The 17,036-nt window shown below is 37.0% G+C and overlaps 1 protein-coding gene across 1 annotated transcript in view; it reads right to left on the minus strand.

Moving 5' to 3' along the window:
- grin3bb (glutamate receptor, ionotropic, N-methyl-D-aspartate 3Bb) overlaps window positions 1–17,036 on the minus strand; it is a 90,164-nt gene that overhangs the window by 3,963 nt on the left and 69,165 nt on the right. The window contains exons 5-6 of the mRNA XM_055183933.2: window positions 15,300–15,415; window positions 5,675–5,826 (exon numbers count right to left, since the gene is read on the minus strand). Of these exons, the coding sequence (XP_055039908.2) occupies window positions 5,675–5,826; window positions 15,300–15,415 (268 nt within the window). The remainder of the gene's footprint in view (window positions 1–5,674; window positions 5,827–15,299; window positions 15,416–17,036) is intronic.

Below are 17,036 nucleotides of genomic sequence, written 5' to 3' on the forward strand. Positions count from 1 at the left end.
TAAAATCGTTACACTGTATTATGACATCCAGTGAATCAATTATAAACAAAATGCAAAACAGGTAATAACGTACTTTTCCCTGTTTTCTTGTAATCAAATAATCTTAGTAAGTTATATTTCGTTTTTTTTAAATAACCTACCTGCAATGTTCTTGGATTTCATGTCATTTATGGTTTGCCAAAGTGATATTTATTGCTAAATTATGAAATTTTGCATATAGTTACCTGTCTCATATACAATTTTCTTATTTCTGTCATAATTTTTTCTTTATTCTATATTAAAGGAAAACACCCCCATTTTTCAATATTTTACTATGTTCTTACCTCAACTTAGACAAATTAATACACACCCATCTTTATTCAATGCGTGCACTTAATCTTAGTAAAGTGCGTCGTGAATATGTTAGCATTTAGCCTAGCCCCATTCATTCCTTAGGATCCAAACAGGGATGAATTTAGAAGCCACCAAACACTTCCATGTTTTCCCTATTTAAAGACTGTTACATGAGTAGTTAAACGAGTAAGTATGGTGACACAAAATAAAACGTGGCGGTTTTTTAAGCGGATAAAAAATGAGAACTATATTGTATGGCAGAAGAGCACTTAGTTTGCAGCACCTCGACCTTTTATCCATTTAAAAAAAATCGCCACGTTTTATTTTGTGCCACCATACTTACTCGTGTGACTACTCATGTAACAGTCTTTAAATAGGGAAAACATGGAAGTGTTTGGTGGGTTCTAAATTCATCCCTGTTTGGATCCTAAGGAAGGAATGGGGCTAGGCTAAATGCTAACACATTCACAACGCGCTGTACAAAGATTAAAGCAACACTATGTAGTTTTTTTTACCTTTAAATAATGTCTCTAAAATTATTTCAGTGATAGAACAACTTTTAACTGGACAAATTGTACTGTTGCTGCAACCTGAGCCGCCTCCTAGCTGCTACAAGCACACTCTGAAAGTGGCGGTGGAGGGTAGGAAACACAGCGCCGCCCCTCCCCCTGCCTGCAGAAGAGTGTCTGATACCAGGCACTGTTGCGCTTTTCAACTACATGGGGGAGCTGTAAGTCATTTTTACATGGAAACTACATAGTGTTGCTTTAAGTGCACGCATTGAAAAAAGATAGGTATGTATTAATTTGTCTAAGTTGAGGTAAGAACATAGTAAAATATTGAAAAACGGTGGTGTTTTCTTTTAAGTTTGGTGCTGAAATGTTTTCTGTAAAGCTGCTTTGCAATGAGGCATATTGTGATTAGGGATTCAAAATCGATTCTCAAAGAGCAGAATAGATTTTTTTCCATATATATTTCCGCAAACATTGAATGTGAGATTAACGTTAAACTAATTACTAGTCTTCTTCACTAGATGTCACCCTCTTTTTTGCCTTGCGCGATGTTACCAAGGAGCGAGAGGCGAGCCTGTCATTTATTCATTCAGTGCTTAAAATGGAGGTTTCAGGTGCTTCATCGACATTGATGCCACCTTCACATAAAAAGTAAGAGGTATGAAAGCATTTTAGATTTTGCAAGCAAGAAGACGACGATAGTGTTGTGGCTTTTAATTTCTTTTTATTAATTACCCACTTGTAAACTGCTTTTCACTGTTCTTTTTTATTAATATAGTATTTGTATTAAATCTATATTCATTGAGTTAAATCGAGAATCGAGTATAAAAACCGACCCGAAAACCAGAATTGAAAATTGAATCGAGAATCGAATCGATTTGATAGCTTGTGAATCAAAATCGAATCGATCTGGAACATCTGAATCGATACCCAGCCCTTATTGTGAGAAGTGCTATATATATATATATATATATATATATATATATATATATATATATATATATATATATATATATATATATATATATATATATATATATATATATATATATATATATATATATATATATATATATATATAAAATATATATATTTTTAATATGAATCCCAAGTACATGTCCAAAGCTACATACCAATATATAATTTGATTTGATAAAAGCATATAAATAATACTGTGATTCAATTATGCTTGTAACATAGTTTTCTTGAGAAGTTGCTATAAAATATAAAAATAAAATAAAATAACTAGTCAAGAAAGTTGAAATTAATTGAAATTTCAACTTGATTAAATTTAAAAAATTGAAGCTCAACAAGGACTTTTCTACACCTAAATTTGACCTTAAATAAACTGGATTGTTTTCACAGGGAATCCTTTATATCATACTATCAACAAAATCTGTGACTCCAGAAAAGATAATACATAAATGAGCATTTGAAACTTTCATCTGTGAGTTTTGGCCGTATAGGGCATATGAATGAATGAAAGAGGCATAGGAACGGTTTTGGTCTCTGAGACAGCTTTGGCAAATTCTTATTTACACAACCTGCGTTCTCCAAACCAATCTGAAAACAGACAAACTAGACAGATGCACCACCACACAGTTCAAGATAAAACATTCTGGGAAACAACACCATCTATTAACCCTAACCGCCACAGTGTTTATTGGACTGATTCAAAACCAGGCATTTCTGGTGATAGTTAAACATCTCACATCACAATGCTTCGTCCTCATGTGATCATCCTCCAAGAGCACAGAGATTTGAAATGGAAATGAGGAATAATCTTTTCTGCCCAGGCAATGGTAATTTCCCCCCTGAAACTAAGAAAAGGCGAAAAACAAGCCCTGCTGCAAATTTAAACCGTTCTGAGAGAGAGAGAGAGAGCCTCAAAAACTCTTCATTTCTATATTCTGTAATGGATGTCAAAAAGCCTCATGTAGCCATCAGCCTATCAGCTCGCTTCAAAAGTGCCATTTATTCTGAAATCTTCTGAGGGATTTTTCAGATCCAACACAGACCTCTGACAGTGCCAGAGATAATGATTTGAGATAAGTTAGTGAAGGTACTGAGCCAGATCAATGTGTACTAAGAATCAAACCCTTCCTCCGCGGAGAGGTAAAGCAAACAGGACTCACATCAGCCTGTCAGGTTTAAAAAGACTCTGTGGACATGATCAACATCCAAGATCTCCATCGGTTCTCTTTTAAACAGAACGACAGGACAGTTTTGCTTGCATAATTGTATTAATGAACCATATAAAGGGAATGCACTGCAAGCTCCGCCCCTAGAGCTTTGTTAGATTGGATAAAACATTTAGTAATTGATTATAGAGTAATGTGATTTAGGCCGTCTGGAGATGTGAGTGTGTGCACCACTGTAACGGAGGTCTATTTTTAATATTAAATTCAGTAATGGCACATGTGGGAACACAAATATTGTATGTGGCTGTTCTGAATGATATTTTAATGCGCATGATCCATCTGATATGGGTTTAACTTGAGCGTAATGTTAAACACATGAATGCAGTTTTTGTGAGATAAAACTTAAAGACAATGCAGAAAAATCTGTGCTTTTGTAATGGAATTTTAACTAACTGTATATCCATTGCTTAAAGAGATAGTTCACCCAAAAATGAAAATTCTGTCATGATTTACTCACACTCATGTTGTTACGAACCTGTAGAAATTTCTTTGTTCTGATGAACATGAAGGAAGATATTTTGAGGATTGTTTGTAACCAAATCGATCAGAGGCCCCATTGACTTCCATAACAGAAAAAAGGATTATATTAAAGGGACACTCCACTTTTTTTGAAAATATGCTCATTTTCCAGCTCCCCTAGAGTTAAACATTTGGGACTATTTTCGGGCAGTGTGTAATATCACTACGCCTGCTGCAGCCATGTTACGGCAGCAAAATCCTTGATTATTACACCAGAATGAGAGTATAGTTCCTAGACATATCTGCCTAAAAAAATCACAACTTTTAATTTTCTGTCAGTCTTAGTACACGATGTAACTACAGAAGAGTCAAGTTTTAAATAGAAAAAATATTGAAAGTCTTTGTTTTTTTTTTGCACGATGCTAATGGTCTAATCAGATTCAATGGATTGTGCTAAGCTATGCTAAAAGTGCTAGCGCCAGACCCAGAGATCAGCTAAATGGATTTCAAAATGGTAAGAATCAAATGTTTAACTCTAGGGGAGCTAGAAAATGAGCATATTTTCAAAAAAAGAGGAATGTGCCTTTAAAGTCAATGGGGTCTCTGATCAATTTAAAGGAATATTCAATTTTCTTAAAAGAAAAATCCAGATAATTTACTCACCACCATGTCATCCAAAATGTTGATGTCTTTCTTTGTTCAGTCGAGAAGAAATTATGTTTTTTTGGGGAAAGCATTGCAGGATTTTTCTCATTTTGATGGACTTTGATGGACACCAACACTTAACACTTAACTCAACACGTAACAGTTTTTTTCAATGGAGTTTCAAAGAACTATAAACAATCCCAAACGAGGCATAAGAGTCTTATCTAGCGAAGCGATTGTCATTTTTGACAAGAAAAATAACAAATATACACTTTTGGAGCACAACTTCTCGTCTAGATCCTGTCCAGCGCGACCTAACGTAAATGAGTAGTGACGTAGGGAGGTCACGTGTTACATATATAAAACGCACAGTTGCATACCATTGTAAACAATGAACTGACACAAAGACATTAATTAGTATCAGTTGACATACAACAATGTAGGAACGGTCCTCTTTCAAGACACTTGTAAACACTGGGGCGGAGTTTCGCGTTCGTCCTCTGTGACCTCTTGACGTCACGACGTATTGCGTGGGGTCACGCTGGCGCATCACGAGCGGATCTAGACGAGAAGTTGTGCTTTAAAAGTGTATATTTGTTATTTTTCTTGTCAAAAATGACAATCGTTTCACTAGATAAGACACTTATGCCTCGTTTGGGATCGTTTATAGTCCTTTGAAACTCTTCACCGTTGAAAAAAACTGTTACGTGTTGAGTTAAGAGTTAATTGTTGGTGTCTATTAAAGTCCATTAAAATGAGAAAAATTCTGCAATATTTTCCTCAAAAAACATAATTTCTTCTTGACTGAGCAAAGAAAGACATCAACATTTTGGATGACATGGTGGTGAGTAAATTATCTAGATTTTTCTTTTAAGAAAATGGAATATTCCTTCAATTACAAACATTCCACAAAATATCTTCCTTTGTGCAAAACATTTATACAGGTTCGTTACAACATGAGAGTGAGAAAATGATGACAGAATTTTCATTTTTGGGAGAACTATTCTCATGTTGTTACGGACCTGTATAAATGTTTTAAAACATGTCTAAAATATAAATGGTTAACCCTAAAGCCACAAACTGTATATGCAATCCCATTCCCCAAACCCAACCCCTAAACCTAACCCCCATAGAAAATGTTTTGCTATTTTATATTTTAATAAACATAATTCTGTTTGACTTATACGCTTGTTACCTCAAGAGAACCAAAAATGTCCCAATAGTCAAACAATTATTGGTATTACAAACTTTTTATGAACATTTGGTCCCCATGCCCCATAGAATATGGGATTACCAGGTACACACAGACACTATTTAGGTCAAAAAGCTCAAATGTATGAGAAATGAAAGTGACACCATTAAGCATGCATGCATTACATGCTTCTAATCTGCCTAAAAGGATTGAAAGCTAAGAATTGAGCAAATAAATATTTTTTCATTCATTAATATTCAAACTAAATGAAATTCTGTTTTTAGGCACCTCTAGATTTATTTATCTTCTCAATGTGACTGAATCCAGCTCACCTCTGTAACAGCAAACACTCTCTTCCCGCACGGCACCACCTTGTACCACTTGTCATGTAACATGTCCATGTAGCCGTCAGACTTGTATCGGCTGACGAACTCTGATATATTGGATGTGAGTGGTGAGTTCTGGGGCAGTCCGATCCCGTAACCTGGAGATGAAAATCAGCCCGTTACAATCATCAGTCCAGTCGCTCAGTCCAATTTATCAAAACGCCAGCAACGCAAAGACAAAGCATTAAATGCTTCATTACACTGCCTGTCTCTAAAAATGTTTTCTGTAAAAACATATTATATAAAGCAGCATCATTATGCGCCCATTGAGCTGAAATAATGGCAGGACGCATGAAAGAAATGTCCTCATATTTCATGTTTTGACAATATAAGTTTATGCAAATAAAAGGCCGCCTGAACTATGCCTGAAAATAGGTTTTACATTGGACAAGTGGGGACTGAAAACAGGACCTAAATGATTTGTGCAATAGTAAATCAAAAGGTCCTTAAAACCCAACAATTGTTTACCGCAAACTGCAGAGACCCAACAAAATGCAAAATTATTAACATGATGCACAATGAATAATCATGTATATTTTCAGCAGCAACAACATAAACATACAGCGTTTGTGGACTGAACACAACTTCCGGTAGACTTCCATATGGAATCAATGGCCGTTTCTCAATCCGAAGGCTGCATCCTCCAGAGGTCGCATAAGCAGGTTTAATACGCCATCAAGCCTTGGGGTTTTTTTTTTTTTTTGTTAACTGAGCATTATTTGTAAGTCATAAGAATACAACAATTTACTAAAAGAAACAGTCAACTTTATAATTGTTTATATTTTTAAATAATACGTCTCTGGATTACGTATGCAGCCTACAAATGCGACCTCCGGAGGCTGCAGCCTTCGGATTGAGAAACGGCCAATAACAACAGAGTTAGAGTACTTTATTTCTGATAACAAAGGAATTATTGTTTATTAAGTAAATTACCGTCGCTCATATATCACATCTTACTCATATTAACTATTACACTGAGCTAATGTTACTGTGTAAAATTAATGTAAACAATGTTAGATACAGATCCTTGAATTCTTGCCTGACGCAAACCTCTCCGCACAGAGGCTGTTTACACTTGGCATTAACATGCGTTTTCGTCGATCGGATCACAAGTGGACGACGTTAATGCCAGGTGTAAACGGTGTTCAAAACGTTTTGAGCTCGTCCACTTTCGACCACTTTCATCCACATCCAGAGGTAGTCGAAACCACTTTCGATCGGATCGCTTTGGAGTTGCGGAACCCACATGTGGTTGAATGTGTTCGAACAGCCACACGCGACCGCCTTCTCTCTGCCCATTTATCTAATCTGAGATACTAAACACAAGTTTTACGTCTTTTTTTTTTTGACGTAATAGCACTTTTGGGAGTACTTTGACTCGGCGCAGTAACACCCTCCCTCTACCATTATGAGAGTGAGAAGGGGAGCGGACTTTTCAGGCGAGTCAAAGTACTCCCAAAAGTGCTATTACGCCATAAAATATAGTTCCTCTTTTAAATCCGCTTAGAAAAGCACTACGTTTTATTTTGTACCACCAAACTTGCTCGTATAACTACTCGTCTTAAATAGGAAAAACGTTGATGTGTTTGGTCACTTCTAACTTTATCTCTAAATGGTACCATTGAATGAATGGGGCTAAGCTAAATGCTATCGAAGCGTCGCAGCGCGCTCCAGCGCTTACGTGCACGCACACAGATGATAGAGGGATGTATCAACAATTCTTAGTTAAGGTAATAACATATTTTAATATTGAAAATGAGTAGACTATTCCTTTACTACCAAGTGTAAACAGCCCCTGTCAGTTGTAATTCATGCTCGTCGTCTCCCCTCGTCTTTAGCAAACCAAAACATTGTATTTTCAACAAGGTATTTGTTTCAGAGATCAGTTTAGCCACCAGCTAGACCAATAAAAAATACATACAGAAGTTCGCTTTGGTTCAGGAGTTTTTAGGGTTGCCAACTGTCCCGGATTAGCCGAGACATCCCGTATTTTAAGCCTAATTTATTTGTCCCGTACGGGACGTGTCGCTTCCCGTTTTTTGACTGCAACGCTTGATCTAACCAGTGACTGATAAAACAGGCTTCGACTTCATGTGGCGCCACAACGACAGGCAGATACCATAAAAATCCCGCGAGAGGGATTCGAGAAATCCTACAGAAGCCATTATCGAAATGCTCTCGCGGTACTTTGATGTCATCCCCTGTCAGTCCCTGCGGAGCCACAAGCAGCAGCCGTGCTAATCACGACACATTTTATCCAATCACAGATACCCATCACAAATGTACACGTTTAAGAGGGCCAAAAAATACGCTTTTATGTTTGCTTTTTTATATAGTCCGTTACTTAGCTGTTTGCATAAGATCGGCATAGTTACAAAGTTTGGTCTCAATTCTGAAGAGATCGCTGATCCAGACCTGCCTAAAACGCATCAATCTGAAGGATTAATCATTTTCAACTTTACTAGGACATTTTGGTGCTTCTGATTCACATACTGTAAGTGTGTTTTAATTTATGTTTTTTGATGTTGACCCAATAAGACCACATTTTATAGAATCTATGTTAGTTAAGTTTGTCACAAGATTAAAATGAAGGTGATAACGTTTTTTTTTACCTTTAGTGCGGGAGTCACAAGTGTTTTGTTTTAGACAGGTAACAAAGTTAACTTAATGGTTCAAAAGTAGGCTTATGTATTAAAAGTAGGCTACCTGCTGTAAATTAACAAACTATTAATAAACCTATCACGTATGTTCCCAGGGCTATTAATTAATATTTAATTAGGAGATTAGCTATCATTTTGACAAATGTCTTGAATACTGTATACAAAACCATATATACGCACTGCTGCGAAAGGCCACATTTTGTCCCGTATTTCAGAGTGAGAGAGTTGGCAACCCTAGGAGTTTTAAAAAAACGCGAACTTGCGTGCGGCCGATGAAACCGGTTGTCACTAAAGGGGATACAGCTACGGCCAAAATTTCGTGAAATCTCACCAGATGAGCAACGTTTTTCATCCTAATCCTACCCTAAACCACAGTAAACTCATCATCTCACGAGATTTGGCCGTAGCTGTACCGATGAAACGGTCTATACGCAGATCCCTTTTGCAAATCTTCATATATATGATATTATGTTTAGCTACATATTATAATTAGCATTGTTTGTCCTATCAAATCTGTAACCCATTTTTGGTTTAGGGACCACTACAAAACACACAACAAAACTTTTGACCTTGCACTTCTCTTCAAATCATCTTTGATACATTTCTTTTTGCCATTATGCTGATCTGGCTTTCCATTACTTCTCTTTGATATCTAATGAAACATGCAAATTCGACTTTACAAATGGCATTACAGAGAACTGTGGAAAAATGACTCTTTTAACTGAGAATATATATTGAAATCAAAAACGAGGGGGCGTGTCATCCTGGGCAACCTCACAGGTGAGTTATGATGTGGGCGTGGCTTATAAATCCTATTATTGAAAAGATAGGCATTAATGTTATTTAACATGCACGCGTGTGGGAGATGAATTGACATAGGAAGTTAAATAACAGTAACACAGTGAAGGTCTGAATCCTCAACTACTGATCGGCCAAACTATAGGGAAACATGAGGAGGAAATATAATAGAAGGTATCAGTGGGCTGTTTTTCTTCAAGCTCTCTGCAGTAAATCTGTCACTCAGCAGCCCCCACTGGCCCCTAACTGGTTGACAGATCACAGATATTCAAATGTTGACATCTAGGCATTTCATCACTGCCAAACCTCAACACACAAACACACACATACAATTTCACATTCTCTAAAGGATGCTTGTCAGTATTTCATACAATATGGCATACATACAAAACAGATACACAGTCCAATAGAGTTTGTGACTGCAAGTGCTTCCATTTTGCATTTTTAAGTAATGCAATTTGTTTTGTATTATTACAGATTATATTATATAACAATAATTATATATTAAATATAAATAAATATTATATTTATAATATTTAATAAATTACATTAATTATATAATTTTAGTAAATTACATAATAAATTAAATATTATATAATTATATAACAAATAGGAAAAGTTAATATTTTCTTAGTCACCCTGTTGTTTCAATGACAGCAGCGCTTGAGCCGGCATAAAACTTGATGATCCATATTATCCCAGCATGCTTTAGGAATGTCTCAAAGATCATCTTATGTGCTTCAATGAACGCGAGGAAATCTGACCTTTTCACAATGAAGTTAACATGGTCCATGTCACAAATGTACATATTTAATTACTGGCATACTGAAATACTCCAAAGACCTAGAAATTATTTTTCCAGACCATTAATTTTATATCATTACATTTCTTTTATTTAATCCCTAAAATCAATTTATTTCAAGGTTTTACTGAATCCCAAAGTTTTACTGTATGTGGTCTGGTCTCTGATTTTGGATAAGATTATATTAAATATGAAGAGCCCCGATGCAAAACCCTTTAAGTGGGTTTGTCTGACATGTTTTCTTTGTAAATGAGCCTTTTTTTATATCAGGCTCTTATGTTTAGGTGAAGTAATTTCACTTTAATGGCAATGAAAAGGTTATTAGTTAGTAATTGAAATGTCTTATTTTCACAATGTCACTTTAGTCATTTCATTGGTATTTAACAAATTCTTTTCAGTGTGAAACCCTGAAGTACATGCAAAAAGTCTTCAGTCATTCTTCACTGTCTTTACTGAAAAGACTAAAAAAATCTGACTAGTATCCCCCCAAATTATTTTTTAATTTTCTTTAAAGGGAACATTTCACAAGACTTTTTTATGATGTCAAATAAATCTTTGGTTTCCCCAGCAGTGTCGGCCGGTGACTTCTTTTTTTGAGGACGCACGCGAAGTTTGTCACAACATGTATGTAGGCCGTCATGTGTGTGGTTCGTAATTTCAAAATAAGGGTTTATGATAAAAGAGACGCTCGTGTTTGCCAGATACTCGCATAATCTCATGCTTAATCAGAGTTTACTGTTAAGGGAGTGTCTTGCGTGTATTTTGTGAACGTGAGTGTCTCTTTTATCATAAACGGTTTCTACGTGTGTGCAGCAGGCACTTATTTTGACAAAACACGTGATGCACATGGTTTACATGATGCAACAAACACATTGTTTTAAAAACACGAGCAACAAACATGACACTCTGAACATATATTTTGAATTTGCATCCCTCGAAAGAGCCGCCACTGGTCCCCAGAGTACATATGTGAAGTTTTACCTCAAAATATCATAAAATATCATAAATTTAGCTCAAAATGTCATAATACCCTTTCTGACATCACATGGGGAGCCAAATTTCAATTACCTATTTTTTCACATGCTTGCAGAGAATAGTTTACCAAAACTAAATTATTGGGTTGTTCGTTTACACATTTTAGGTTGATAGAAGCACTGGGGACCAAATTAAGTACTTAAACATGGAAAAAGTCAGACTTTCATGAAATGTCTCCTTTAAATAAAGTTTGTTTAAAGAGCATGCTCATGTAATCCAACCAATCAGCATGAAGAGGTCTCTATATACCCTCACCTCTGTCCCATGACAGTTTTTGGCAGGATCCCTCCTCCACCCTATCATTTCACTCTCTGCTAGTGCATCTAATCTGTCCCAGTTAAAGAGGGGGTGTATTCCAGGTTCAGGCTATTATTCCGGGCTCGGAGCTCTCCCTTTGGACAGCACGCCAAATATGCTTTATCTCATTACTCTATTGATTACACGTAAATGCGAACTTGTGAACCAGGTAAAACAATTCTTGCAGCTTAAATCCTGCATACACGCTCTGCACAGTAAAAAAAATGCAGCATTTTTGTGTTACTTTAACTTAATAAACTAAGTTAAACAATTTCAACTTGTTTTTATTTATATCAACTTAAAATAGCATGTTCAACTGACTTGCAAAACCAAGTTTTTGCATCTGAGCTCCTCAGTAAAATTTTTTCAAGACATCATTTATCATGCTTCAAAACATCACTGCCTCTCTTTCTTTTAAAACACTGAGCAATTTGATATTGTAACACATAATTTCCCTCACTTGTGGGGAGAATTAAAGAACAAGACCTGTCTTGTTCTTGAATTTTGAATTAAAAAACAATACATCAGCCGCATGAGACCGTGCTTATTAATTCATATAAAACATGCAGCATATTGTCCAGCGTAGACACGTCACGTCACAGAGGAAAGAGAGACGCCTAGGGGGGACGAACAGACATAAGAAATTACACAACAGTCATATGGTAATTAACAGAGAGAATAGCAGGGGCGTGAGCTCAATTAGCCCTGATGCCCAGCGGAGGGGCAGTTCTACAAATGAACAAATCTGAACTGCACTCAATTTTGTTGAACTGCTTTAACTTCCTATTTTACCTCCAGCAAACTTTTCCTATCGCCTCAAGGAAAGATCCGTGCCTCCTGTAGGCAGCACAGGAATACAGGCCAGGTTTGCATTTAAATTGGCTTCCCCCACTAAAACGCATGACAGCAGGAGAGATCTCGGCAAGGCCGGCTTCAGTTCTCACTGTTTTTTGTGCTTGTCAGCTGTGGATTTGTCAATACACTCCAAAAGATAGTTTGAATACTGCATAAACAATTTTAGCTTTCAGTCCCTCAAGCTTGGTCAGTGAATAAGACACGGTTTTGGTGTTATCCAGGGTGTATCACGCAGTTTTCTGACAGATCTACCTCTTGTTCACCTATTTATTTTGGTCAATATATCCTTCTGTGAAACTTTCTTAAAGGTGCCTTCACAAACTTACCCTATAATTTACTCACCATGCTATCCTAGGTGCATATGACACATTTTTGAGATATATTAAATAATATCCTGGCTTTTCCTAGACATGTAATGGCACTGAATGGAAACCCATCCATCATCTGATAAAGGAATCAATACAACTCTGGTGTTTAAATAATAACACGAAGAGTTCAGATGCAAAACCTTCTAAGGGGGCGTGCACACCAAAGATTTTAAACACGGCTGAAACGCACAATAGGCGCTTGCCAGTTTTATTACCTGAGCGCTTTGGTTGCTATGATACTTCTGCTTTGTTAATCAGTCGTTCAATGATGCGGCGGTTGGTTGTTGTGATTTTTGTCCCATCCCTTCTCAACTGTGATTGGACTGGTGTTTGGGAACTGACAATAGTCACTTACACATACAGTCTTTACTGGTAATTTGCAATTTACAGGTGTGAACAAAACCTTTCTGGTAAATCAGTGCTGCCAATTTACCAGTAAGAGAGGTTGTAAGATTACCAGTAATTTACCGTAAGCGCTATGTGTGAACAAAAAATAAAGATTACCGGCATTTAGAGCGGACGACATCAGACCGCGCTGATAGCTTCGAGCCAATCATAACGTTTTGATAAAGATGACGTTTACCTTTGCACTGTTTACAGACGTTTCCACACACATGCTGCTTAAAAGTCAAACACACCTGAAGTTAACATACACATTTTTTCACCAAAGTTGTTTAAAACAGCTTACGGTTTATTGCCGAATTGCCGACGTCCTTAGCACACCCTCTGTGAAGCCTAATGTACAAACAGTACTGTTGTTTAGGAGGAAGGTTTTGTTTAACGTCGCCTAATGCAATGTTGTTTGGTCACAAGCAACTTTGCGACCATCAGCGTTTGCCACAGATGTGAAAACAATAACATAAGGACCGTGGATATGAAGTTATAACCCGCCATTGTTTACAAATTCAGCACTGAGCTCGCCGCACAGTGGTAGACGCGATTCTGACTTGTTTGCGCGAATTGAGCCTTGAAAAATTTGAACTTTGGTGTAAAAACGCACCGCGTTAACCAATCAGGAGCTTGCTCTAGTAGTGACATGATTACAGAAAGCGAGCGGAGTCACAGAAGCCCATGACGCGAATTTCCGCGTGAATGTCTCGATGACTAGAATTTCATGCAAGGCTTTCACGCACAAATGAAGCGAGTACACTCAAACTATTCAAGTGGAAAACTAGGCACGGTATATGCGTTTTTGATGCTTGAAACACGGCTGGTGTGAGCCCACGGTTACTGGTAAAAAGACGGACATCACTGCATGTGTGAACAGCACATTCTGGTAAATTCATTCAAGTAAATTCATAGTAATTTATCAAAATTACTGTGTGAAAGAGGCTATTGACGAGCTGAGTGTTTTCTCCCAAAGTTGAACATTTATCAACTCTTGCCGCTCAGTGCTGAACGCAGAAAAAAACGGCGAGCACCAGCGCTCAGCTCGGACAAAAACTCGCCAGCTGCTGGCATTTTTGAAAAGCACTGCGCTTCCATTGGAAACAATTGAAAACATACGCCCCGGCGTTAACGCTTTGATGTACACGATACCTACATGTTTTCTTAATTAAATTTTTTTTAGCTTCAGTCATTTTGACAATTAAAAAAAAACAATGAAAAGATTATTAGTCACTCAGTGACTGAAATGCCTTATGTTCACAAATGTCACTTTAGTCATTTCATTGGTATTTAAAATCTTTTGCAGATTTTTCTTATTTAAAGGGGACATACCATGAATATTGACTTTTTCCATGTTTAAGTGCTATAATTGGGTCCCCAGTGCTTTTATCAACCTAGAAAATGTGAATAAGATCAACCCAGTAACTTAGTTTTGGTAAACCATTCTCCGCAAGCATATGAAAAATAGGTCATTGCAATTTGGCTCCCCTTGTGATGTCAAAAAGGGATAATACCACCCCTTGGCTTAATCTGCACTATCCAACCACAGCACTGCCATTTAGTGCAGAGATCAGCTCATTTGCATTTTAAAGGACACATCCAAAACGGCACATTTCTGCTCACACCTACAAAGTAACAATTTTAACATGCTATAATAAATTATCTATATGATATTTTTAGCTAAAACTTCACATATGTACTCTGAGGGCACCAAAGATTTATTTGACATCTTTAAAAAGTCTTGTGAAATGTCCCCTTTAAAATTTCCATTAACTAAATATAAAAAATTCACACTCTGCTAATATTACTTAAACCTGAGGACAAATTTGTAATGTTATGTTATTTTAAACCCATCTAAGAACTCATACCCCCCAAACTAGAGTCCCCCTGGTGAATTTCTGCCATTTCCAGCCAGTTCAATATATTTTGTTCTGGAGTCAATTACATGAGTCTTAAAAGTCATGTGACCGGCCACTCTACATTGATACCAGAGGTTCTCTTATTAAAGGAGATTGCAGACTTACATCATTGAATAAAGGATATCGGTCAGCTTGAATCACATGCATATATAATTTAATCATATAATGGCCCTGTAATCATTGACCTGCTATACGACATTTGCGGATACCATAGAAATGCATTGGGAGTCCTATCTGTCACAAAACTGTCTGCTTTTCGACCCGCTGCTTTTTCTAGGTCACTGCTTTAACTGAAGTCTCTGGCCCATGTGCATGCGCATGGTTTATTTGTCAGGCTGAAATTTTGTGGGTAAAACTTTATTTAGTGCACCACTTGTCCCTGCAATAAAACATTTAAAGCTGCACAAGTTGTCCTGTTAAAGGGTATGTTTGAGAGCGATGATGTCTTACCTTCAATAGCGAAGGGTTTACCGACAGTTAGCAGCTTGCAGTCGGCATCAATCGACACCTCGTAGTCCAGCAGGGCTTTGTCCATGATAAAAGCATCAAGCTGAGGAGGATCTGTCCTTCACAACATAAAAAGAGGAAGGGCTACAAATCTACACCGACAGGCACGTACACCACAGTTCATCTCATTATACATGCACAGTATGATTTTCATAAGTAAGATCGTGCATCTCATTCTGGCGCAAATGGCATCGTCTGTCTCTCAGCTAAATGTTCGTAAACCGCAGCCGTTGCCATAAATCCCCACCACACTGAATAGACCTTTAAATAAGCACTTTTAATGGGTAGTGATACCTTAATGGCCCACCTTTCGTAATTTACACATAATAAAACATCTCACTTATCGGTGAGTTCAGCCAGGGAATTTTAAGTTAAACAAGTTAACGCAATTTGGTTTAATTAATTGTAATATTACACTCACCTAAAGGATTATTAGGAACACCATACTAATACTGTGTTTGATCCCCTTTCGCCTTCAGAACTGCCTTAATTCTATGTGGCATTGATTCAACAAGGTGCTGAAAGCATTATTTAGAAATGTTGGCCCATATTGATAGGATAGCATCTTGCAGTTGATGGAGATTTGTGGGATGCACATTCAGGGCACAAAGCTCCCGTTCCACCACATCCCAAAGATGCTCTATTGGGTTGAGATCTGGTGACTGTGAGGGACATTTTAGTACAGTGAAGTCATTGTCATGTTCAGGAAACCAATTTGAAATGATTTGAGCTTTGTGACATGGTGCATTATCCTGCTGGAAGTAGCCATCAGAGGAAGGATACATGGTGGTCATAAAGAGATGGACATGGTCAGAAACAATGCTCATGTAGGCTGTGGCATTTAAAAGATGCCCAATTGGCACTAAGGGGCCTAAAGTGTGCCGAGAAAACATCCCCCACACCATTGCATTAATGAGAAATTGAACAGGTGTTCCTAATAATCCTTTAGGTGAGTGTATATCATATATGCTATAAAAAGACATATTTATATTACATTTTTGTGTAATTTTAAACTGTACCAGGGAATAACAACCGCCTGGCCAATCAGAATCAAGCATTCCAACGAGCCGTGCAAATATTATGCATCTCACAAGTTATTTAGGCAAAATTGACACACTGTAAAAAATACTTTGCTGCCTTAAAATTTTTTGTTGAGTCAACTCAGATTTACAAGTCATTTCAACTTACTATTATTTATCTTGACTAGAGATGAGTTGTTATAACTACAGGTGAGTTCTTATAACTTATAAAATTTAGTTGACTTTTCTCAACTATATTTTATAAGTTGTGACAACTCATCTCTGTTGACATGACTTGTAAATCTGAGTTAATTTAACAAAAAATTTTAAGGCAGCAAAGTATTTTTTACAGTGCATGTAAAAGTTTATTTTGGCAAGAAGTGGGTCATTCCTAGCCGGATTATATCGGGTCCATTAACCTGGTCAGTTAAATGATGACTATTGCTTGCTGGGTTCTTGCTCACAATTTTTGCCGGTCTAATCTGATTATTCATACATTTTATTGATGTTTTTACGCTTTTTTAAGTGAAACTGAAATATGTAGCTGCATATAAACACCATCTCAGAGTCGGGAACACACATTTGAAAGTCAAGTGTCTACAAAACGAATGCGCTTTTCTGCTTCTTGTTCTTGTTATGCATGTGGTCACCGATACCTCTG

This window comes from Misgurnus anguillicaudatus, chromosome 14 (genome assembly GCF_027580225.2).
Source record: "Misgurnus anguillicaudatus chromosome 14, ASM2758022v2, whole genome shotgun sequence".
Taxonomy (NCBI): Eukaryota; Metazoa; Chordata; class Actinopteri; order Cypriniformes; family Cobitidae; genus Misgurnus; species Misgurnus anguillicaudatus.